The sequence below is a fragment of the Diabrotica virgifera genome, chromosome 1 (assembly GCF_917563875.1).
Source record: "Diabrotica virgifera virgifera chromosome 1, PGI_DIABVI_V3a".
Classification (NCBI taxonomy): Eukaryota; Metazoa; Arthropoda; class Insecta; order Coleoptera; family Chrysomelidae; genus Diabrotica; species Diabrotica virgifera.
Window position 1 is genome coordinate 17,964,529 of NC_065443.1, and position 26,924 is coordinate 17,991,452.

At 33.6% G+C, this 26,924-nt stretch overlaps 1 protein-coding gene across 3 annotated transcripts in view; it reads left to right on the forward strand.

The window, feature by feature from the left end:
- The first annotated feature begins 4,123 nt into the window (after positions 1–4,123).
- LOC126887513 (E3 ubiquitin-protein ligase sina-like) overlaps positions 4,124–26,924 on the forward strand; it is a 78,544-nt gene continuing 55,743 nt past the window's right edge. For 2 of the 3 annotated variants that reach the window (XM_050655142.1, XM_050655154.1), the window contains exons 1-4: positions 4,124–4,369; positions 7,419–7,640; positions 8,772–8,993; positions 16,428–16,675. In XM_050655142.1, coding sequence (XP_050511099.1) covers positions 8,977–8,993; positions 16,428–16,675 — 265 coding nt within the window. In that variant the 5' untranslated portion in view covers positions 4,124–4,369; positions 7,419–7,640; positions 8,772–8,976. The remainder of the gene's footprint in view (positions 4,370–7,418; positions 7,641–8,771; positions 8,994–16,427; positions 16,676–26,924) is intronic. The other variant, XM_050655147.1, reaches the window with a different exon arrangement.

Consider the following 26,924-nt stretch of genomic DNA (forward strand, 5'->3'; position numbering starts at 1 on the left):
AGCCCAGTGCCCAAATAACCCAAATTGCCAAATGACAACAAATTTGAGAAAAAACGAAGCATTATTTTCTTATTTATTCTTACTGTCGTGTGATATTCGTAAGATTATTTTTTAATACTTACATTTTATATAAAATTCAAATCTTTGTATAAAAACAGTCAGTGACATTGTTCCCAATTAATGTGACACACATTGTTCAATTTGTCAAAGTGAAGAGCACAGTTTAGCAAATATTTAGATGAAGATATTAATAAAATGTTAGTTAATTTATTTATAAATACAGTTTTATTCATGAAATAATCTTACCGAAGTAAATCAAGCGCTTAAATGTGCCTATTTGTGTTCTCCTAGTCACAATTTGACATTAGATGCATAACTGGAAAGAGTACATGTGAAAATACTTGGTATCAGCGACGTACAGTGGAAAGGATCCGGCAAATGTCCAACTAGAAACGGCATGTTCTACTATTCGGGAACTGATGATACAAACCACCGTTATGGAGTCGGAATAATAGTCGAAAGGGAAGTCAACAAATCGGTACTAAGTTTTACCCCATATTCAGAACGAATCATAGCAATCCAACTAAAGTCGAACAAAGGAAAAATTAACATTATTCAAGTCTATGCACCGACAGCGGAGAAAGAGGATGAGGAAATATAAGAATTCTACAAGCAACTCGAGGACATTCTGGAATCGATCAAAAAAGAAGAGGTCACCGTAATCATGGGCGATTTCAACGCTAAAGTTGGTAAGGTGAAAACTGATGGATGCACTGGTGAATTTGGACTTGGACAACGAAACGACCGAGGTGAACGTCTGGTACAATTTTGCCAAGAAAAAGAATTTGCAGTAATGAACACAATGTTCAGATTACCAAACCGTAGATTGTACACGTGGACATCACCAAGGGATAATGCAGACAACATCGTCAGGAATCAAATCGATTATATACTAATCAGAAGCCGGTTTAAAAACTCCATCACGTCTACAAAAACCTATCCAGGCACTGATATAGAGTCGGATCACAATCCAGTGGTGGCTGTAGTAAATATAAGATTCAAGAAACTACAGAAAAATGCAGCCAAACAAAAGATAGACGTTAAGCAACTGAAAGACGCAACTATACTGGAAAGGACAAGAGAACAGGTAAACAACAATCTTAGAAACCTCGCTGCAAAAAATAGGAACACAGACAATGTAGATTACAAATGGATGGAGATAGAAAAGGCCCTTATGACAGCTGGTGAAGGCTCCTTAGCTCCAAACAAAATTAGGAAAAAGGAATGGATGACAAACGAAATTTTGGACCTCATGGAGAAAAGGCGAAGAAATAAAAACAACCAGACAAAATACAAACAAGTGAACCGTGAGATTAAAAGAAAAATTAGAGAAGCCAAAGAGAAGTGGGTTCTGGAAAACTGCTAAGACATAGAAGAATATGAAAGAAAGTACGATAGCTTTAACATGCATAAAAAGATCAAGGAAATAACAGGTAAAAAAGTGAAACAAGCATCCATCGTAAAAGACAAAAAAGGTAAAATAATTACAGATTTAAATGAAAAACTGGCAAGATGGACAGAATATATTGAAGAACTTTTTGCAAACGAAAGACCAGGAATAGCAGTGGCAGAACCTGTAGACGACACAACAGGGCCTGAAATCCTAAAAAGCGAGATATAATATGCTATAAGGAACACTAAAGGGGGTAAAGCTGCAGGACCAGATGAAATTCCTGTAGAATTGTTGAAACTTATAGACGACGACACACTTGAAATAATGGTGAACCTCTTTAACACAATTTATAGAACAGGCATCATACCAAAGAAATGGCTCTCCTCTACTTTTGTCACAATCCCGAAGACGAATAACGCCAGAGAGTGTTCAGACCACAGAACTATAGCATTGATGAGCCACACACTGAAAGTATTTTTAAAAATAATTCACAAAAGAATATTTAATAAACTAGAAGAGGACATAAGCGCCACACAGTTTGGATTCAGAAGTGGACTGGGAACACGGGAAGCTTTGTTTGGTCCGAGTGTGTTAATGCAAAGATGTTTGGATGTAAACCAAGACCTCTACGTAGGTTTTATAGATTTTGAGAAGGCCTTCGATAAAGTCAGACACCAAACGCTGTATGAAATCCTAAGAAGCAAAAACATCGACACTCGCGACATTAATATTATATCCAGGTTGTATTGGGGACAGACAGCAAAAATCAAGGTTGATAATGAATTAACCGAAGAAATTGAGATTCGTCGAGGTATGCGTCAGGGTTGTGTGCTTTCTCCACTACTATTCAATATATATATAGCGAAACAATATGTCAGGAAGCACTCCTAGAGCAAAATATTGGTATGAACATTAACGGAGAGTTAATTAACAATATACGATACGCTGATGACACGCTAATAGTAACAGATAACCTAGTAAATTTACAGTATTTGATGGAAAACATAAACACTCATACCAATAAATATGGTCTAAAACTGAACATCAAAAAGACTAAATTCATGATTGTAACGAAGAAACTATACACCAATGTGAATTTAACAATAAATAATCAGCCAGTTGAAAGAGTTACGTCCTACAAACATTTAGGGGTTTGCTTCACTGATACTAATGACCAGACAAGAGAAATCAAGAGGCGAATAGAGATAGCGAGACAATCGTTTGTCAAAATGAAAAAGTTCCTATGCAGCCGGGACATAAATATAAACTTAAGAACAAGAATGTTGAGGTGCTATGTTTTCTCTGTTCTGCTGTACGGCATGGAAGCTTGGACGCTGAAAAAGATAAACATCAAAAACATTGAGGCATTAGAGATGTGGTGTTACAGGAGAATGTGGAAAATACCATAGACAGAAAGAGTAACAAATCAAGATGTTCTGCTGAAGATGGGGAAGGAATGCGAAGTCATAAAAACCATACAAACGAAAAAAACTGGAATATCTAGGCCACATAATGAGAGGAGAAATGTACTCTCTGCTAAGACTCATCATCCAAGGAAAAATCTCGGGAAAGAGAAATGCGGGACGTAGGAGGATTTCCTGGTTGCGAAATTTAAGAGAGTGGTATGGGTACAGTTCAATACAGTTGTTCACAGCTGCAGCCAACAAAGTTAAGATTGCTGTGGTGGTAGCCAACCTCCGATAGGAGACGGTACTGCAAGAAGAAGAAGAAGCATAACTAAAAGTATATTATGGATATTTTCTTAAATGTGACAGTTGTCAAAACTAGGAAACTGGGCCTCGATTTTGGACCCTTCGCTTCGTCATCGAACGTATTCGCTTCGTATCAGTATACGTAGCGAATACGTTCGATAACGAAGCAAAGGGTTAAAAATCGACGCTCTGGTTGCATTTAAACAAAAACAATCACTTAAAAAATTCTATCGGTAATTTTCTACAGCAGATTATTCCTAGTATAATTCTAATCTGATTGGACAGAATTAAACACGTGATCAAAAATCTTACTATACGATTGGAAGTTAAAATCATTAAAAAATAATCAGTAGTAATTGCACAAGAGCTCTGAAATTATTGAATTTTTCCCGAGTGACACTTTGACAGTTTTAATTTCACGAGCCGAAGGCGAGTGAAATTATGTCAAAGTGTCACGAGAGCAAAAATTCTATATTAATTTCAGAGATCGAGTTCAATTTGTTGCGATTATTTCATGAATAAAACTGTTCAAAACCAAAATTTTATTGCAATTTATTTATGTAAGTACCATTAAACACACAGTTTTTATAAATATTTGACGATTGAAAGGCATCACTTTTATAATTTTTAAAACATTAATTGTCATTTATGTCACTGAATGTATTTTTTCGTAGCAACGAAGGGCATCTGACGTAATATATTTAACGACGGGAGATTATCAAAAATTATCGATTTATTTCAGATTTCTGTAGCTTTCTATTGGTCAGAATCTCCTATGAATGAAATAATCACTTTAATTTTTATTTCTGTAGCATTCTATTGGTCGGAGTTTCCTATGAATGAAATAATCACGTGAATTTATTTTTATTAATTTTATTATGTTATAAAAATATCCCTAGACTATTACCGATGTATGTGTGGCTTATTAAAATATAATCCTTAATTAGACTGGTCTACTAATTGATACAAAAAGTATCTAGTCAATTTTTGTGGAACTTTTTGACCAGTCCAGCGGTCACAGAGTGAAGAGCGTTCGTCCAAAAGCATGTTTTATTGTCTTTGCTGTCTTTGTTTGTAGTAAAAATATGTTGTATTCGTATGTTTTAGTTTATGTTCTCATGTTCTTCATTTTTTGTGCGTATGCGTTCTTTTTGTATCTTCTTCTTACTCTTCGCATGTTCAGAAATTTACGGCGTATCGCAGGGTAAGTACATATATTTAGTTTTTACAGTGTAGAATTATATTTTTTTATTTATGTTAGCCGGTAGATAGTTGTTTCAGTTTTTTTTAAAGGAGGCAAATTCTTAATTCTGTGGAACCATTCCCAAACCAAACCAAACCAGTTGTACAAGCCTCTTCTTCTTCTCATGGCGCTACAACCCTTTGTGAGTCGTGGTCTGCTTAACAATGTTCTTCCATTCTGCCCTGTCGGATACTTTCCTTTGCCACTGCCTGATGTTCATCCTTTTAAGATCCCCCTCTACGTTGTCTATCCATCCTTTACGGGGCCTTTATCTTATTCTATTTCCTTGGAGCTTTCATTTTTGGATTACTTTTATAGCTCGATTATCTGGAATTCTTTCTAAATGACCAAGCCAGTTTAGTCTTTGTGACTCTACAATTTTACTTATTATGGCAACATCAGCTGTATATGCGCATATTTGCAATTATCATATATTGATACAGCCGCTCATATCCAATTTTCTAACAACAGATTCCAAAGTTAGATTGAAAAGTGTTGTTGATGAGGCATCACCTTGCCAAAGGCATTCGTATAAGATTAACTAACTTACTGGGTATCCCTAACATAGATAGTTGCTTTAACATCTTTTGGCTATCTACTCCATCAACCGCCTGTTTGAAATAGATACACAAATTGTAAATTGGTATGTCATATTCAACACATTTTTCATGTACACCTTTTAACATAATGTAGTTGACCTCTTTGATCTGAAACCACATTAGAATTCATCGATCATTTCTTCCGAAAATTATTCCAGGCGGCTGTATGTAACTCCTGATAGTATCTTGTAGACGACATTTAAGCCTGTTATGCCACTATAATTTTCGCAGGGTTGTTTGACTCTCCCCTTGTACATAGGAAGTATGATTCCCACTTTCCAATCTTCTGGTATGACGTATGACTTCTAGTGCTTATATGCGGTAGATTAGTTTATGGATACGCTTCCATAGCACATGTCCACCATTTTTTATCAGTTCTGCAGTTATACCATCTGTACCAAGTGCTTTGTTATTTTTTTAGATGTTTTATGACATTTATAGTTTCCTCCAATGTTGGTTGCTCAACTAGATGTTCTGATGTTAGTTCTTCATCTCGGTTTTGATATTTTTCTGGATTTAAGAGCTCTGGAAAATGCTCCTTCCACCTTGCCATTATTTCCTCTTTCTCGCCGATAATTACCCCATTTTTGTCCTTGCAAACTGTCATGTATCCTTGTGTGTATTGCTTGTACAAATTGTACAAGTATTTCGTTATAAAATCTATGATATCTATGTACGTACCCTGGCTGTAATAGTTGCTTAAATTTAATCTGCTTATCGATATAATTTATTAAAAATGAATCTTCTTATCCACCATCCATCTGGTGTTCTAGCTAAGTGCCCTATCCGGTTCCACTTAAGCTTTTTCGATGACGTGTTGAACTTGTGATCTTTGTCACATTTGTTGATTTGTTATGTGGTCTCGAAGGCTCACGTCCAGTATTGCACGTTTCATGGCTGGTTGTATAACTCTTAGTTTATTTGCAGATTTTTACGTCAATATTAATATTATAAAACCTTTGGCTTGAGACACATGAGAATAAGAATTGCACTTTTAGAATATGGCTTAATTGTCAGGCCTATTCGCATCTGTATTTCATGCATTTGATTGTCTCTGAGAGAGTTTTAAGCAAATTTATCATAGAAGCTGTATCTTGTAAGTGGTCTGCGATTAGACATTATTATTATACAGGGTGTTTGGTAAAGAATGGGCCATAGCTTAACTTTAAATTTCTGAGGTTAAAATAGGTCGATTTAAGCTAACTTACCTTAGTGCGAAAGTTGATAATAACCGAAATACAGGGTATCAACTTTAAACTTTTAAGAGATGTTTTCGAAATATTTGAAGTTAAAAATAAAAAGGCACAGTTATTTTGATTAATGTATTACGCTCGTTCGTTTTTAGCTTCAAATATCTCGAAAACTGATGGCTTTATAGTTATGAATGAAGAGTATGTTATTTACAGAGAAAGTATTGGTACATTCAAAAATTACACTAAAATAGAAATTCCGCTAGTGGCGTAGAATTTGGGAGGAGTCAACCATTCACGTCCCCCGTCGTACGCCTCTGGTAGTACCCAGAAACATTTGTTTAACGTAATTTAGTAGGGTGTACAGTATCAGCACCACTTACCAAATTTTGTGTTGTTATCCCATGCCTGTCAGGAAATATTCAAAAATAAATAAAATAAAAGTTTAACTTTGACACCCTGTATTTCGCTTATTATCAACTTTCGTAATAAGGTAAGTTAGCTTAAATCGACCTATTTTAACCTCAGGAATCTAAAGTTAAGCTATGGCCGATTCTTTACCAAACACCCTGTATATAATATACTAAGGATTTCCACAGTTTTCACTGTATTCCTTTACTCAACCGTACTCTCCAGCTCTTTCTCCATTTCTTCGTCCACTTCGTCTCTGAAGGATCTTCGGGATCTGCCTCTCTTCCTTTTTCCTATCGGGCTCCATTCTGTTATTCGGTTAATCAAACGATTTTGGTCTGCTCTTCTGACATGTCCATACCAGGTTGATCTCTTCTATTCGATGTAGTCCCATTCCGTTTTTCTCCTTATCTCTATATTATTTATTCTATCCCTCCTTGTTACTCTGCAGCTTCTCCTTAGGAATTCCATCTCTCTTGCTCTTAGTTTATTTTTGGTCTTCTTATTTATTGTCCAATTTTTACACCCATAAGTGAGGATACTTCTTGTCATGGTATTATAAATTATTAATAATAAAATGTTAATATTTTAATAAAGGTAAGATTACATACAGTCTTTTTCTATAAATAACAAACTTTTGTTATAGAAAAAGATAGCAAATACAAAATAAGTGATTGATGTGATCGTTCATGGGTATTCTTTCATTTTTTCGATTGTATTTACCAATATGGAATAATATTAGCTATGGGTTAACAATAAAGAGCTCTATGTAGGTTTTTATACAAAATCCAAAATTGTTTTCATTTGTAGATTCCGATTCTGACTCCACATTCCACTAGTTTGTTAACGTTTTTTATAAGAAATTCTTAAGCATATTCTAATACGACTTCTTTACATCTATTATATTTCGATAAATGTTGATCAACTGGCTAAATTTTGAGATTTGAACAAGTTCACTACTTCACTCAAGACTTCCACATTCAGAGTTAGATTTAACAAGAACTTAGATGCGAGAACGCGACAGCTGGACAAGTAAGATAATTATAATTTTATAATTAATTTAACTTTATTTTTATTTATTTGATTTAAAACCAAGATTACAGAAGTCATGTTAAGGGGGAAGTCTACTGTGACAAGGGAAAAAACAGGCCGATTTTCCGGACTATTTCTTTCAACAAAATATGACTCGTACATTAAATTAAATTAAAACGTCATCTTTATTATATATTCAAGTATTTGTAAAAAAATGTTCAAGTCGAAATATTCAAAATGGCCGTCGTGGCACTCCTTCAAGCTCAGGTCCGTTTTTTTTAGGTGCCCCAACGGTGTACATGAAATCTCACGTCTGGGTGATCTGAAACAAAAAACAAAATATGGTTATCATCTACATAGTATTGACTCTCGTCTGACGGAGGATTTTGTCGATAAAAAATTTTGACGCCGAAAAAAAAATTCTTGAAATTTTTTTCTATTTTTTTGCCCAAATTTGATGTTATTATTGTTTATAGCAATTAAACAAAAAACGATATCAAAAAAATCCTCCGTCAGACGAGAGTCAATACTATGTAGATGATAACCATATTTTGTTTTTTGTTTCAGATCACCCAGACGTGGGATTTCATGTACACCGTTTGGGCACCTAAAAAAACGGACCTGCGCTTGAAGGAGTGCCACGACGGCTATTTTGAATATTTCGACTTGAAAAATTTTTTTACAAATACTTGAATATATAATAAAGATGACGGTTTAATTTAATTTAATGTACGAACCACATTTTGTTAGAAAAAAAACCGGAAAATCGGCCTGTTTATTCCCTTGTCACAGTAGACTTCCCTCTTAAGAGGGTAGGCGCAAATATTTTACGGTTATTCCTACTTTTTCTTTCTCTAGACGGCAAATCATGTGTAGTAACATTCTCAATGGTATGGAGATGTAAACATTAGTTGCCAATGACATTGTCATCATTAACATAGAGATGGCTGTTGAATGTTCTTGGATAACCGTTACTTATATAATCGTATCTATTTTGTACCTATCTTCAATAATTTGACGTATTGTAAATCATAAGTATTTTTGGAACACCAGTGCTTAGTTAGATTTTGCATTAATATTCTGAGAAATCCTCTTCATTGCAATCCCTAACCTTACTCTATTCTTTTGCAGGTCCATATTTTTGAATTGACAATAATTTAACCAAAAGGATTGCTTTGGATGTACCTATTTTTACTACATTAGGTACTTAAGTGTTTTCCGTATATGTTTCTAAAATCTATGAATACAACATATACTTAGGTTTTAATAAACTGACGATATATTATAATAGTGTTGAGAAAAATACTGGCTGTGGAAATCAAATTAACTTCTAACCATGGTTACCATAACAAAGTAAGTTAAAAAGAAAATATTAAATTTTTTTTTAATTATTTTTTTTTTAATTATTACATAAATAGTGTATTATATTCTGAGTTTGAACTGCGTTATCCTATCTTTCTCTTTCGTTATTATCATCTCCACCTCATCATCATCATCATTCTCTTTGCCTTATCCCTAGGAGGGGTTAGCTTCCCTAATTACATTTCTCCACACAATTCTATTTTGGGTCATATCAATGTCAATCCCCTTTACCAACATGTCCTGCCTTATCGTCTTTCCCCAGGTCTTCTTTGGTCTTCTACTCCTACAGGTTCCAGGAATCTGTACTTCAGCTATTGTTCATATTGGGTGATTAACGTCTCGACGTTGAACACGACCAAACCATCTTAATCTATGCTCTCTCATTTTGGTATCAATTGCTGCCACACCAAGACTTCCCCTGATATACTCATTTCTAATTTTATCCTTCTTTGTCACTCCACTCATCCATCTAAGCATTCTCATTTCCGCCACATGCATTCCTTGTTCCTCGTTCTTCTTCACTGCCCAACATTCAGTTCCGTACATCATAGCCGGTCTTATGGCTGTTTTATAGAATTTTCCCTTCAGCTACATTGGAATTTTTCTTAATTCTACTGGATGCATCTCCATCTATTTCTCCATTACTCTGTAATACCGATCCCAGGTAGTTAAAACTATTGCTTTTTACAATCAGTTCACCATACAAAAATCAGGGCCGGATTTAAGGGGGGGACAGGCTGGGCAGCTGCCCGGGGCCCCCACAAAGCCCCAAACTTAAAAAAATCAGCACATTATTCACACAGAGTAATTTTTGTCAATCAATTAACTGTGATATTTCGTTACATGGAAGGTTTCATTCCTGTTGAAACGATTGTCATATTTTTTTCCTAATCACGGCCATAAAACAGAATATATATTTAATTCTCTAATGACATTCTTGCAAGAAGATGCTATTTATCGATTTGAAAAACTGCAGGGACCAGTCCTACGACAATGCGTCAGTTATGAGTATGAGTGGAAAATACAATGGTGTTCAGGCTAAAATTAGATAACATAATATCTTGGCGTTGTGGATTCTGTGTGCTGCCCACTCTCTAAATTTAGTTGCAAAAGCTGCAGCTGAGTGGTATCCTGCTGCCATAGCATTTTTGATTTCTCGGAAGGACTATTATATTATGAATTATATGTATTTTTCACTTCATCTGCATATAGATACAACTTGTTTCGAATGTTTAAAAACTGAGTTAATAAAAGAGTAAATACTACTATGGTCAGCTAGAAGTGACGCCGCAAAAGCACTAGTTAAAGGTAATAATCAGATGAAATGAGCATTATCCAAAATTTCAGAAGACGATGAGCAAACATTTGAAACTCGTAGCGATGCAATTGGTTTGTATTTTCGAATGTGTTTACTGGATACAGGAATATTTGCAATATTTTGGAATGAAATCTTAGAGAGGACAAACAGCACAAGTGGTATTCTCCAACATCCAAATATTGACCATAATTCAGGAGTGGCGGCACTTAGATCACTTAAAGAATTTATATTCTTTTAAGGAATATTTCAGAGACTAAAACGACACCTTCAGAATCTTAAAATTTTATCGCTATTATAGATCACTTCGTTTCCTCTTTATCTCAGAGGCTTTCGGCATATGAATCCATTCATTCCAATTTTGGATTTTTACATTATTTGGAAAATTTAACTCCCAATGAAATCGATGCTCACTCACTGAACCTTACCGACATTTATAGCAATGATTTAGATGAAAACCTAGGTGTCAAGCTGGTAGATTTTTTCAATTCATTTAAAGAGGGAATCGGCTCATCAAATGAGGCCATGAGAGCTAGAGTGGCCTAACTGATTTTAACATTACTTTACATAATCAAAGAAAATGATCAGAAGCTAACAATGTCCGATTGTTTTAGTAGTTTTATGGTGACCAAGAATCATTATTGGTCAACATACAATTACTAAAACAATCGCACATTGACAGCTTATGATCATTTTCTTTAAATATGTAAAGTAATGTTAAAATCAGTTAGGCCACTCTGACTCTCAAGGCCTCAAATATAAGTAAAGAACTTTAATTGTACTGATTGCTAAAAGAAACCGTTGTGGTGACACTTCGTGTCTATTTAGTTCTGATGCTATTTGCAATGGGGAGAGATCATTCTCAAAGTTTAAGTAAATTACAAATCGACTTCGTCTATGATGGGCCAAGAGCGTTTTAATCATCTCTCTATAATGAGCATGAGCTTTAATGTCTTAAAGCAACTAGACATGTCCGAGATAATCAAGGAATTTTCAATTAAAAAATCTCGAAAAGTAACCGGATTTTAACCCTACATCTTACTATGTTTATTTTTAATATTTTACTGTAACAAGATACAGCTCTTGTATTTTTTATTATTTAAAAATATATTTATAAAGGTAGATCAACATTTCTTTTTAATTTCTAAAAGGGAAAACCCTGTAGTTGGCTCTATACCATAGTTATAACAACAATTTTTTTAATAGTAGGTGGTAGGGCCCCACATTAATTCTGCCCAGGGGCCCTCACTGCCTTAAATCCGGCTCTGACAAAGATACCATTTTATTTGTAGTAACTCCATCTTTAAATGAACATTCCAAATACTCTGTTTTTGTCCTACTAAGTTTTAAACCTTTTTCCTCCAGAGCTTGCCTCCACTGTTCCAGTTTTTGTTCTAAGTCTCTTTCACTATTTCCTACTAACACGACATCATCAGCATACATTAAGTACCATGGAATGTTACCATGTAGTTTCGCTGTTATCTGGTCCAAAATTAATGAGAATAAATGCGGACTAAGCACAGAGCCTTGGTACAATCCTACTTTCACATGAAATTTATCAGTCCCTCCCACACCTGTCCTAACACTAGTCGTTACTCCCTCATACATATTCCTCACAATCTTTACCTATTCACCAGGGACTCCTTTCTTATTGAGTGCCCACCACAGAGTCTCTCGAGGAACTCTATCATATGCTTTCTCAAGATCAATGAATACCATATGAGCGTTTGTTTCTTTACTCCTGTATTTTTCCATCAACTGCCTTATAATGAAAATTGCATCTGTTGTTGATCTGCCCTGCATAAACCCAAATTGATTCTCGGATATTTCGGTCTCTTCACGTCGAGATAGTCCTCACCCGGAGATCCGAACGGAGGCTCATTTTACTTCCGATATATTTTACCTCAGGAGATGCCATCATTTCAGTATAAGTTTTTATATCTTTGGAGAAGGTCTTTTAATTTTTATGGCCTGAAAAGGTTTTGTTTGGATATGTGATGCCTGAATGCCTTTTCTATCAGCACCATACCCTGCCCTGCACGTTTACCCAATAGACCACCAATGCAACCAAAGTGCAGTAAGCAGTATTACCCCACACCCGCCTGCATTTTTCTGTATAGGCCAGGATCCCTACTGTAAGGACGGCCCTATAAGCCAATGTATTGTTGCCCGTATTCCGCCACTAGGAGGCACGTACTTTATTCGGGATACCTCACTATATTATTTATTAAGGGGCTATCCTAGTGTAAAAGAACGAAATTCACATTCTTTTTTGGGAATATCTAAAATAAAAGTTCTGTACCAATTTTTTTGATAATGTGCATAAGCATTTATTATAAAACAAGTACATGTAAAAAAATTCTCATAAAAAAATATTGAAAATTAAACGATTTATGCGATATCTACTGTCACCGTGAACATAAAAACAGCTCCACTGCTGCAGTGATTGGGACTAATAGAGATCCTCAAACATAAAATTTCTATGTGATTATTGAAATATAAGTTATTTCCTATACCATCAACTAGGGGTTTTCTTAATCGGATAAAAAATGTCAATTTGTTGCTGAAAATGTTCCAGCTATGTAATTAAAAAAAATATAACACTTAATTTTCCAAATTTTAATATTTTTCAAAAATCCTAATTGACGGTATAGAAAATAACTTATATTTCAATATTCACTTTGCAATTTTATGTTTCAGGATCTCTATTAGTCCCAATCACTGCAGTAGTATAGCCATGTTTTTTATTTTCACCGTGCCAGTAGATGGCGCATAAATCGTTTAATTTTCAATATTTTTTTTATGAAAATTTTTTACATGTACTTCTTTTTATAATAAATGCTCATGCAAATTTTTCAAACAATTGGTACAGTAATTTTTATTTTAGATATTCCTAAAAAAAGTATGTGAATTTCGTTCTTTTACACTAGGATAGCCCCGTAAGCTGAACTAAAGTAGCAAGCAGCAAGCTCCGATAATATACAAGGAGAACTAGTCTAACTAACGGACAACGAATCAAGGATAAGCCTTATCAGTCGTCTCCTAAACTATTTATAAATGCTGTTGGTACGAGAGAGGCTCACTACAAGTCTTATTTCAAAGAAGCAAAAACGTCTATCAAATCTCGAATGTTAAAATACTTCGGACACATTATGCCAAATGAATCCAGATCTGCACTTCTACAAACCACCCTACAAGCTGGTCAAAGAACACAGAACCTGGTCACAGTATAAATAGCGACAGTAAAACCTCTTCCATGTCGGCACTTTGATCTCAAGAAGTAATACCGGCACTACGCAATTGGTAATTCACCAGTGGTAGATGCGGGTTTTCCCTGTTAGTCTGGGCGCCAGAGGGGTCACCGTGTCCTTTTCAATTCTGATGGACAAACTCAACGGTTTCTTATGGATTTTTGGCTGCTGATTATGAATTTCGAGGGTGGATTCCGATCCGAGTGGTCAAAAAATTGTTATAAACAATTTAATTGTTTATAAGGCTCTGGCTCACAAACTAAAAGAATGTTTAAAATAAAATTTGTTCGTTAATAAAAAACGAAGAAAAAAACTTAACTGAAATCCAACAATTATAACCCAACATATTGTAAAATTAGTGAAGAACGCAAATTGCAAATTGCAAAGTAAGTATTTTCGAAGCTTTATTGATTGTAACTCGGCTTCTACGCATGCAAATGACACTTAGAAGATCCCATTTTAAAGCTTCATTAATAGGCTTCCAAAAAAAAATTGTCAAATTACTTTATCTTTATTTGTTTTGAAGTTATACCCGTTTGAAGTTATAATTTTCTTAAAAAAATTGTACAATAATTTGTTTATAAGGGTTTCAAGTAAAATTGAGCTGTAAACATTTATACTTTAATTAACAATAATGATAGAAGAACTTAAAATGAATAATTTGAGCTTAATACAATGTTCGTAAGTTTATTTTTGGTCAAAATATAGATATTTTAATGGCGCCCTATGAGGCGCAACATCGGCTCACAGTCAAGTATTTTTCGATGCTTTATCGATCGTAACTCGGGTTCTACGCTTGCAAATGAGCCAATATATGATATCCATATAAAAGTGGATCGAGTTATTTTGCAGCATCATCATTGCATATAAAACGAGCATTTATGTTGTGGCGGCATACACACAATTGACGTGCCTTTATGATGCTGCAAAAGAACTAGATCCACTTTATATGGATACTATCCAGTATCCATTGGATATCTATATGATATAGATTATACCTATAGCATATAGATAACTAGACTCTGAAGCTCCAGAAAGTTTTAGTTTTACTGCCTACAAGAGCAGACTTAGTACCACCATGTAACTGTAAAGATCGCTCTAAGAACTTACGCAGATGTAAAAAAGCTGAGATTCCCTGTATTTCTCGATTCAGATGCATGAAACAAAAAGTTTGTAAAAATACTATTTATAAATAATATCAACTTACTTTTTAGTTCTATTTCTGAAATATTAGTTTTTAATGTTTTTTTTCTCTCATTTAGTACAAAAAATAGAAGACAAAGTAAATAGAATGAAAGGTGATACGAGCTACAGTATGATGATTTAATTATAAGAATTATATGATAAAATTTTATTAGGATCTTCAAAAATGAAAAATGAAGATAACGTATATATACATAGAAATTATATAATTTGCATCGGGAAGTTAGCGCGTGAACCTTTACGCGGTGAGCCGATCTTGCGCTTCAGAGCGCACTATTAAAATATCGATATCTTGGCCAAAAATAAACTTACAAACATTTTCGTAAGCTAAAAATGTTTCTTTTGAGTTCTTCTATCATTATTGTTAATTAAAATACAGATGACGCTAGTCACCTAATCCATTCACGTCAGTTGCAGTGTGGGACTAATATATGTCGAAAAATTTACTGGATTAGAGAAAAGCAACCTATGCATTCTCTGAAGAGCCTCTAACAAGAGGTGAAATCGTCGATAAGAGTGCTGGTTGCGCTCTCTAATCTAAGTGAAAGTTAAGACATTTTTGGCCTCGCATTGCAACTGAATAAAAATGGTATATATTTTTATTTTATAGTAGTATTACTCCGTGGAGTAACTAGGTGCATTTTCCGCTGGAACTTTACCAAGCTGCAGACGGGGGTTGTGAATTGCATAGTGTAGAATTCCTTCCCTTTTGTCTTCACTGCAGCATCCATTTGGCTTGAAAATTTTAGAAGCCTTGGAGGTGTCACCAGGGAACTGTACCAATAAGTTTTCAATTTAAAAATATTTTAGTAATATTTTTAATATTATTAATGTTGCTATTAGGATTGAAAAACTTTATCTTTTTAAAGTATAAATGTTTATAGCTAAATAAATTTGCTTAAAACCCTTATAAACAAATTAATGTACAATTTTTTTAAGAAAATTATTAATTCGAATGTTTATAACTTTAAAACAAATGAAGATCGAGTAATTTAACGAACTCTGTTTGGAAGCCTATTAATGAAGATTTAAAATGAGATGTTCCAAGGCTCATTTGCATGCGCAGAAGCCGAGTTACGGTCGATAAAGCTTCGAAAAATACTTATTTTGCAATTTGCAATGTGCATTGTGCACTAATTTTACCATATCTTGAGTTCTAATTGTTGGATTTAAGTTTAGTAAACGTTCTTTTCTTGTTTTTTTATTACGTTTTTTTAGTAATAGTTCTTTCTAATTAGCTTATTTTTATAATTATCTTCTATATCCTTCAATGTATCTTTATAAAATTTATTCTTTTTGTTTCGGAATGTTCCACTGGTTTTTTCTCTTTGCTTTACGTGACCAGTTTCCGCGTTTTGTTTTTAGTCTTAAGCTTTCCAATCGTAGCTTGTCACATTTCATTATCCCTAATTTATATTCCTCTTATACATGCCTTTACATTGCTTTTCTTGTTTCTTGATTTACTTTCTAGTGTCATCTGCTACTATTTTTACAGTATTTTTTAAATATGCTTCAAGTTAGTTCTACAGTGTCATTTTTTGTAATAATTTCCAATCTCAAACTTCTTCTTTCTTCTTTCGTCTTTAAACATTCAATGATATAATTATAAAACTCCTTTTAACCACCAGATATCTCTAAATTATTAAACAATTTTAGCATGATAACTATCGAAGCTTTGATGACTTTTGAAAAAAACCTCATCAGCAAATTTGAGTGCCCTGTATGCTTCAAATACATGAATCCTCCAATAAGACTATGTCTCTCTGGACATAGCTACTGCAATCAATGTTTTGAAAAGCTTAAGAACTGTGCTTTATGTAGAGCCAACAAGAGCCCTTACCGATGCATCGTATTGGAGCAAATACATGCAACTCTCACATTTCCATGTAGATATCTTGATCAGGGTAAGTATATTATTTAATTATTCTATACATAGTTTCGTACAACATAAACCAAAAATTCAGATACATAAAAACTGTTGTATACAGTGGTGAACGCATTAATAACCGGCAAACTAACGCAAAAGATGGAAAACATATTAAGTTGTGAGATAAAAAGCGATGAAAATAGTAGAGGTAGGAAATTTAGCGATAGAAATGTATAAATTAACATTATACTGATTGTTTCAATATATATAATGTAAAATATAAAAGATAACTATATATAGAGGATATCCACTATCGCTAGATAGCTGTTTCTGTCTCTAGGCGTCTTCAATAGGGCTAGGTTAACACCTCTGAACCAAGACGAAAATAAACTGCGTATTTAAGTGAAATTTTAAAAATAATATAAAAATCCACTTTTAAGATGCTGTATCGACATCTTTTAGTAAAAAGAAAAAGGTCCCAGATAGAAAATTCATTATTAAAATAAATGCACCATTAGTATATGCCTACTAAAGTGAATAAGTATAGATATGCTAGAAACCACAGTTTAATAGTATATAAGATCACTTCTCTTACCGCAAATACCCCAAGAACAATGCGGATTCGTCCCAGGTAGAGGAACAAGAGAACGCATTCTTAATATTCGTCGAAAAATTCGAGAGTTTAACATAGAAACATATTTGTGCTTTGTTGACTACACCAAGGCCTTCGATAACGTAAAATGGGATAAAATGTGGCATATACTTGGTGAAAGGAGTACGCCAGAACATCTAATCTATTTATTACAAGAACTTTATGTAAATAACACCGCTAATGCAAGATTTAATAATGTGGTTTCGAAAAACTTCGAATTAAAATCTGGAGTGCGACAGGGATGTATAATTGTTTAATATCCCCAATTCTGTTCAATATATAGGTATATAGTGAACACATTATGCGTCAAGTTTTTGAGGAGTGGCAAGGTGGAGCAATTATAGGAGGACTAAAAATCAAAAACATACGTTATGCTGATGACACTGTTATAATGGCGTCTTCACCAGAAGAACTGGAAGAAATTATGAATAGGCTAGGAACGGTGAGTGCGGAATATGATTTGAAAATAAATATACAGAAAACCAAAGTAATGATCATCGATAGAAACAGAAACAATCAAACGGAGATAAGAAACTTGGCAGGTTACGAAGTGGTCAGACAATTTAATTACTTAGGGTCCGTTATTACTAACAGTGGAGGATGGGAAGACGAGATCCGTAGACGCATCATAATGGACATTACAAAAAACACAATATTACGCCTTGTTCAAGCGTTAATATTTCCTATCGCCACTTACGGTTCAGAGACTTAGACCATCAAAAAAGCAGATTCAAAACGTATAATGGCATTTGAAATGTGGGTCTACCGGAGAATGTTGCGCATACCATGGACCGCACATCGCACAAATAATACAATATTAGCTAATCTTAACATAAAAACTAGACTCACCACAACTATCAACCAAAATATATACTGAGATATTTTGCACATAATATATCTAGAAGTTTTTCCCCCGTAAATGACATGACACAAACTAGAAAAATGCCCTTAGTCCCCGGCGGCCCAACGGTCCCTGGTGACGGTAGCCACCGGATCGGGCCAAGGGCAGAGGGTGCGAAGAATCACGGGGATAGACACGGCTACCAAGGACAACAAACATTGTATATTGCCACTTATAACGTAAGAACGCTTGCAACTGCAGATAAGCTCATTGAATTACAGGAAGAACTTAACTGCATAAAATGGGATGTACTGGGACTTTCCGAAATACGAAGAAAAGGAGAAAACCAATTAGTTTTCAAATCAGGGCATCTGTTACATTCCATTGGAGAAGACGATAAGGCAGTTGGCGGCGTAGGTTTTCTCGTCCACAAGAAACACCTAGATAAAATTATAAAAATAGATAGTTTAAGCTCAAGAGTTGTGTACCTCATACTAAAATTGAACAAGAGATGCTCTATTAAAATTATCCAAGTATATGCACCCACGACGAGTCATAGCGATGAAGAAATAGAAAACTTTTATGAAGATATAAATAGAGCTATGGAAAAAGATAAAACCCACCACCTAATCTTAATGGGCGATTTTAACGCTAAACTTGGATATAAAGAAGATAACGCAGAAGTGGCTATGGGCTCATTTGGATATGGTGAGCGAAATGATAGAGGAGGTATGCTACTAAATTTTTGTTACATCATCGGCTATACGTGATGAACACATTTTTCAAAAAGAACCAACAACGTAAGTGGACGTGGGTTAGTCCAGATGGCATAACAAAAAACGAAATTGATTTCATCATCACAAACAGAAAAAATATTATCCAAGATGTTACAGTAATCAATAAAATCACTGTTGGGAGTGATCATCGGTTGGTTAGAGCAAAAATATTGATCAACATTAGACAAGAGAGGACAGCAATGATAACAGAGAGGCATTCTAATAAATGGGAATCGATAGAAGATAGTGTAGCTTATCAGAATCTCATAACTTCAGAACTGAAAGAAGTAGAACATATAAATGAAAATGCATTAGATATAGAGGTGACAAACATGCGAATAAACAGTGCGATTCGAAACGCTCATAGCAAATATAAGGAAAAAAGAAAAAACAAGATAGATAAACTTACTCAAGCTACTAAAGACCTTATAAACAAAAGAAGAGAATTGAAAAACAAATACACAGATAATTTTGCAGCACTTAGACAGTTAAACAAAGATATCACAAAATCCATTCGAAAAGATGTCAGAAATTACAACACTGAACACATAACTCAAGCCATTGATAAAAATAAGAGTTTAAAGGTACTGCGCCGACAAATGACTGAAGGATCGAAAAATATTTGTAAACTTGTAAATAAAAAAGGAGAAATAACAACAAATAAGGAAGATATTTTAAAAATTGCTCAAGATTTTTACTCAGAATTGTATAAGCGAGAAGAACTTCCAGATCCTGATCAAAGTCAAATACCAAAAGTTCAAAATGTAGGCTCAGAAGACATCCCAGATATCACAACAGAGGAAATAAAATCAGCTCTCTCGGAGATGAAAAACAATAAATCACCTGGAGAAGATGGGATAGTCATTGAACACATCAAAGAAGGAGGAGAAACGTTAATAAATGTGTTGAAAAAGATGTTCAATGTTTGTTTGACAAGAGGCGTAACCCCCTCTCAGTGGCATAATGCAATAATGACCATAATGCATAAAAAAGGTGACATTTCAGATCTGAAGAACTACAGACCTATTAGTTTGCTCTCCCATACATACAAACTATTCACGAAGATAATAACAAAACGGCTTGTGAACAAACTGGATAGTTACCAACCTTGTGAACAGGCTGGGTTCCGCTCCAGATACGGAACAAACGATCATCTACAAGTTATAAAAACGCTAATAGAAAAGTGCACAGAGTATAACAAGCCTATCTTTCTTATATTCGTGGATTATGAAAAGGCGTTCGATACTATAGATCATCATAAAATGCTTCGAGCATTGGCGGACTGCCGCATTGACTACCGATATATCGCCTTGATTAAAAGTATCTACGAAACTGGTACAGCTTGTGTTCGACTTCATGAAGATACCAAGAAATTTAGAATAGAACGTGGAATTAGACAGGGTGATACTATCTCCCCGAAATTGTTTACAGCTGTTCTTGAATATATGTTTAAGCAAATGGAAGGAGAGGATAATATGGGAATCAATATAAACGGGGAGGATCTGAACCACCTAAGATTTGCCGATGGCATCGATTTAATATCTGATAGAGTTGATAAAGCTACAAAAATGCTGAACACGCTCTGTAAAGTGTCAAAAACAATTGGTCTTAAAATTAACACCTCAAAGACAAAATTTATGACCAACCTTGTAGTCAGCGATAAAATTCAGATTGAGAGTCATAGCATCGACCAAGTAATAGCTTACAAATATCTAGGGCATGAGATTCGCTTAGGCCGAGATAACCAGACAACTGAAATACAAAGAAGGATAGGTCTCACATGGGCTGCCTTCGGTAGATTAAATAACATTTTCAAGTCTAATATTCCAGTTTGTTTAAAAAGAAAGGTTTTTGACCAGTGTGTTTTGCCGGTTCTTACATATGGTGCAGAAACACTAACTCTGACAAAAAGAACAATAAATAAAATAAGAGTTACACAACGCGCTAAGGAAAGATCAATGTTAGGTATTACCATCAGAGATAAAGTACCAAACCTAGAAATAAGAAGAAGAACAGGAGTCACGGAGGCAGTTGAAAGAATAGCCATGGCTAAATGGGCTTGGGCAGGACATGTTGCCAGACTGACGGATGACAGATGGACCAAAAAGATTCTGGAATGGCGACTAAGGCAGGAGGCATATCGAAGCAGAGGACGACCACCGACTAGATGGACGGATGATATCAAGCGCATCACCACAAATTGGATGCAAGAAGCTCAAGATAGAAATAGGTGGAAATTTTTACGGGAGGCCTACGTTCAGCAGTGGACAAATATAGGCTAGTTGATGATGATGATATCTAGAAGAAGAGAAGGCATGGAACGAATGATAGGTGAAGGAAACGTAGAGGGCAGAAGATCCAGAGGAAGATCTCCATTACGATGGTCGGACCAAATAAAGGACATGACTGGTTACTCATTCTCCGAAGCAAAAAAACACGCGCAGGAAAGAGATAATTGGACAGAAATAGTCAAACGACTTACACGACGCCACTACATCCTTACGAAGGAGAAAAGATAGAGGAGGAAGATCACTTGTGGTAACATCGGTCGGCCACTGGATGAGTATTTAGCAGAGTATAATGTGAAGGTGACCTACAGTTCGCTGTCAGTCATTGCACCAGTTCCTACTGAACAGTATTGAGATGCTTAAAAACAAGGAAAATTACAAAATCTTTTTTGTAAGTAACTTGTCTATTAAATATAATGACCGTACTATAACACATATAAACTACAACAACTTAAGACAAGACTTACAGCAACATGACTGGACACAATACAAACACCTCGATGATGATGACGTGGACCAAAAAGCAACGTTAATAACAAAAGTACTAAACTTATACATTGAAAAAAACACACATAGCACACAAATACAGCGTAAAAACATTAAAAGAAAACAATGGATATCTAAGGGCATAATAAACTCTATTAAAAAAAGAAATAAACTTTACAAAGAATTTAACAAAGATCGTACAGATAATGCAAAAAAACTGGAGTATCTAAACTACCGCGAAATTGTTGACAAAACTATTAAGGCAGCAAAACTAAATTTTTATGAAAAACAAATAACAGAAAACAAAAATAGTTCCAAGCACCTGTGGACACTAACTAACGGTTGTGGTAATAAGCAAAATAAAGAATTAATAGAGGAAATAATTTCGGAGGATGGGACCGCAGTTAAGGATCCATTACATATAGCAAAAGAATTCAATAACTTTTTTTGTAGAGTTGGAGAAAAACTCTCAGAAAAAATAGATGTCTCGAATAACCCTACATTTAATAAAAATCAGTTCCGAATTAACAACGCATCATTCTTTTTAACACCCGTAACAGAACCAGAAATAATAAATTTAATAAAAACATTAAAAAATAAAAATGCACCAGGTATACATAAGATTAAATCCGAAGTAATTAAAAAAACTTCTGAAATAATTGCACCTTATTTATTAAATTTAATAAATTCTATTTTTAAAACAGGACAATGCCCAGTTGAATTTAAAAAGGCCATTATTACTCCATTGCACAAAAAGGGAGACAAGAAATGTTTATCAAATTATAGACCAATCTCACTGCTTTCAACAATTTCACAAATCTTTGAAAAAAGTGTCAAAACACGATTATCCGCTTATTTAAATAAATATAATATTTTGTCAAAATCTCAGTTTGGCTTTCGAGAGAATTTTTCTACGAATGATGCTATAATTACTTTGATAAACCAAATTTACGATTCAATAGACTCAGCCAAACCATCTATATGTATATTTCTGGATCTTGCCAAGGCCTTCGACACTGTATCTCACGGTCAGCTGTTGGAGACCTTGGAGGATATAGGAATTCGCGGAGTACCTTTAAACCTGTTTAAAAGTTACTTAAACGACAGAGAACAAGCTGTGAGAATAGGAAATTCGGTGAGTAACAATAATAAAATTAATTTTGGAGTGCCTCATGGTACCGTTCTAGGGCCAATCTTGTTCTCTATATATATTAATAATTTATTTCACTTAAAAACTAAAGGAAACATTATTGGATTTGCTGATGATACAGCAATATTTTACCAAGGCGATACGTGGCAACAGTTAAAAGAATTAATAGAGGACGATTTTAAAAACATTTCTGGATGGTTCGAATACAAAAAACTCACAATTAATTATGAAAAAACCTTTTTTATTCCCTTCTGCAGCTATAAAAATACTTTACCCGAATTTACAGTTCTTCAGACCGATAAAATAGGAAATAAAATAATAAAATTAAAAAATCATATTAAATACTTGGGCATAATTATTGATTCTCACCTTAAATGGGATATGCATATAAATAACGTAACGAACAATTTAAGGACATTATTGTATAAATTAAAGTATATGAAAACTATTTTAAAAACAACTCACCTTAAAATTGTATACCAGGCACTCGTTGAATCCAGAGTCAATTATGCAATCACCTCATGGGGTTCTGCCTTGAAAACTCATCTAAAAAAATTAGAAATAATACAAAAAAAAATCCTAAAAATAATTTATAATAAAAACAACACTTACCCATCAGACTCCCTATTTAAAGAAACAACACTTTTGGATATCAGGCAAACATATTTTCTTAATGTCGCTTTACATATTTATAAGAATGACTCCATAATTCATTCAACTCAACATAACTATAATACAAGATATAAACTTGACGATAACATACAAATTGCTTAAAAAAAAAGACCATAGGACAAAGATCATTAAGCTTTCTCTAAGTATCATAATTTTCAATTTTTTGCCAGTTACATATAAAATGTACTTAACGACCATTAACTCAAAAGGTCTTTTTAAGTAATTTATTAAATCATTCATTTTAAACACTGAGAGGTCTGTTATTCATTCTCTAATTGAAAGAGATGCAAATTAAAGTAATTTCAACCTAATATTTTATAGTAGTTATAACTGTTTTAAATTTTACTTGTTTTTTTTTATAATTTAGGCAATTCCTTCGTTTTTCTTTTTTTTTTTTCATTAATAGAGTTTGGTAAAAAAAATATTAATAATATACATATTGTAGAAACCATTACAATATAATCTGTTGAACAAAAAAAAGAATGTGTGTGTACTTTGTACGCACGTAAGAAGATATTCTTCTATTATATAGGTAATTTCAACGAAGTAAATATACTTAACAGGTTATTTGTATTTTATTTAAAAATTAAACTAACTTTCTTATCTACCACTTTCAAAAAATTTTTATTAAAACAACCAAAAATAAAAAAAAAGTATGAATCGCCCAGGATTCGAACCCGCGTCATTCCAATCACGGAGCTAACGCCCTTCCAACTACACCAGCGAGGTCCTTCTAATTGACATGTAAGTTTCGGATATAATTACACAACACATAAAATGTTATGCCTACATAATATGTTATTATTTTACTACAGAGAAACACCAATCCAAAAACACAAGAATTATAATAAATAATACATTTACTAAAAACACTAATATATTCTTTTAATGACTTATTTGCACAGATACAGATACATAAATACCTATCTTGAAAGATTAGCAAGGAACTACATACTGTCTGTGTGCGCAGGCGCACAGATTTATGTACAAGTTTACCCTCAATCGAATCGCGCCTAAAGAAGAATATCTTCAAAAATACCCCATGCGCATCCGGCCTTATCGAAATGCCTCCCACTTTTTCAGGTAAATATTTTCTTACATGAAATGCCTCCCAGGTACAATCGAAATGCCTCCGTTTCGTTAATCATTTAGGCTGATATTTTGTCTATTTAATCTCTGTATAATGACACAATGTTGCCAAATCATAATTTAAATAGGTAGTATCTATTTATTTTGAATTTTCTAATTCTTAATGCAGTGTACAAAAAATTTGTTTCACATAAATATTTCGCAGTAGGACATACATATTTCTTTTTAGAAAAGAAAGTTGTTACCCGACAATCTAATATCCAACTTTTCTGGGTAATTCCAATTCCGATTCTAATCTCTTCCATATTTATAATTCCATTTTATAATTCCATAAATAGGTACAATCTTTTTGTTTGTTTATATTCTCTGGGTATTTTCTGAGTAATTCCAATTCCGATTCTAATCTCTTCTTAACGATTCCATGAATAGGTACTTTTACCTTTATCTTTTTGTTTGTTTATATTCTCTTTTTTAAATTGTGCTAATGGGCTAAATGTTGTATAAATACTTGAAAGTTCCTGCACCAGTTAGTTTGTCTATTTCAAGCTTGTCAGTTCGTCGATTTCAAGATCAAATTGTGTTTAAGTCATAACGTCCGAAATAATGGAATCAACAATAAGTGTCAGTCAAAAGCGTAAACCTTTACTATCAATAATTGATGGTTTTACATTCGGTTTTCAAAAAATGTTGGCCAAAGATACAGTAAAACGGTGGACATGTACTAAAAAAACCTGCAAAGCATTTGTGAAAATACGATAATTGAATCAATATGATCATAACCACGAGAAGTTGTCTGCCGAAGTTTACAATAGAAAAGCCGTAAGCAATTCAATAAAAAGAGCAGTCGTGGAAGATCTCAGCGAAAAACCAATGAAGCTCATCTGTAAAGAACTTAAGAAGAGAAATATAGAGACATTTACTATCAATGATATCAATAGGGTGAGACAAAATTTATATTATCCTAGAACCATAAATTCATTAATTAAACTTCCCAAAAATATATCTGAATTTCATAAAGCTCTCGATTCATCTTCTATTATTACAAATAGAAATGAAAATTTTATAATTAAAAATGACAAAGATAATCATATTGTTATATTAACATGTTTTCAAATCTTCGTTTTCTTTCGACTGTTTCCAATTGGTATGTTGACGGAACTTTTGAATACTGTCCTCGTTTTTTCACTCAATTGTTTAGTATACATGGCTTGAAAAGTGGACATTATATTCCTCTTGTCTTTTGTTTACTTCAAGATAAAAAGTCATCTTCATATTATCTCGCTTTTAAATATATCATAGAAGAATGTTTTAGAATTAATTGTCCTGTATCCCCTAAAGTAATAACTTCAGACTTTGAAATTTCCATTCATAATGGTATTCGTATGGCATTTCCTGAAGCAGATCTTCATGGATGTCGTTTTCATTTGGGTCAGGCATGGTATAGAAAGGTTCAAGCACTGGGATTAGCTCCAGAATACCAGAAAAAAGGTGTTGACTTAATCGAAATTACGCATTTTCTTATTTATATTTTTGGTCTTTCATTCTTACATCCTAAAGATGTTAGCGATTTTTTTGCTGTAGATTTGGCAGAAATTAAACCAGTCGATGAAAGAGTCCCCAGTTTTGTGATTATCTTGTTGATAATTACATATCTGAAAATTCGACATTTCCTCTACATCTTTGGGCTGAGCACTCTTCATCCTTACAAAGAACCACATACCCATGCGAAAATTTTCATTCCAAGTATAATTCTTCTTTCTACTGCCCTCATCCTAACATTAATAATTTTATTGATGTAATTTTACAATTTCAAATAAATACCTACATTAAAATGAATTGTGTTTCGACACCAAAAAAAATTGTTGCGGAAAGTACAACAAAAATAAATTTTCTAAATGAAAAAATTTTAGAATTAAGAGACTGTAAAAGAAATAGATTAGAATTTGTCAAAGTAGTATCATATAAATTTAGGAAAAATATTTTGTAATTTTATATTTCTATACACATTTTGTAATATTTTCCAAGTAAGTTTTTTTGTGATGTTATTTTTAATAAATCTTAAAAATACTTAATATGTTTTTGTATTTTTTGTTAAATTACCTATTAATAATAAAAAATAATGGTTGTTATAAAATATATATTATGGTTATAAAACTAATTATATATGTATAAGTTAGTTAAAATTTATAAATACCGCCTAGTGTCAATAATGTTTAATACATAAAGGTTGAAAATAAAATAAATTAAATAACAAATTACCAATTTTGCCAAAAATTTACAAAGGGACGAAGATGCGGCAACGTCTCACCTTCACATGAAGATTAGAAGCATG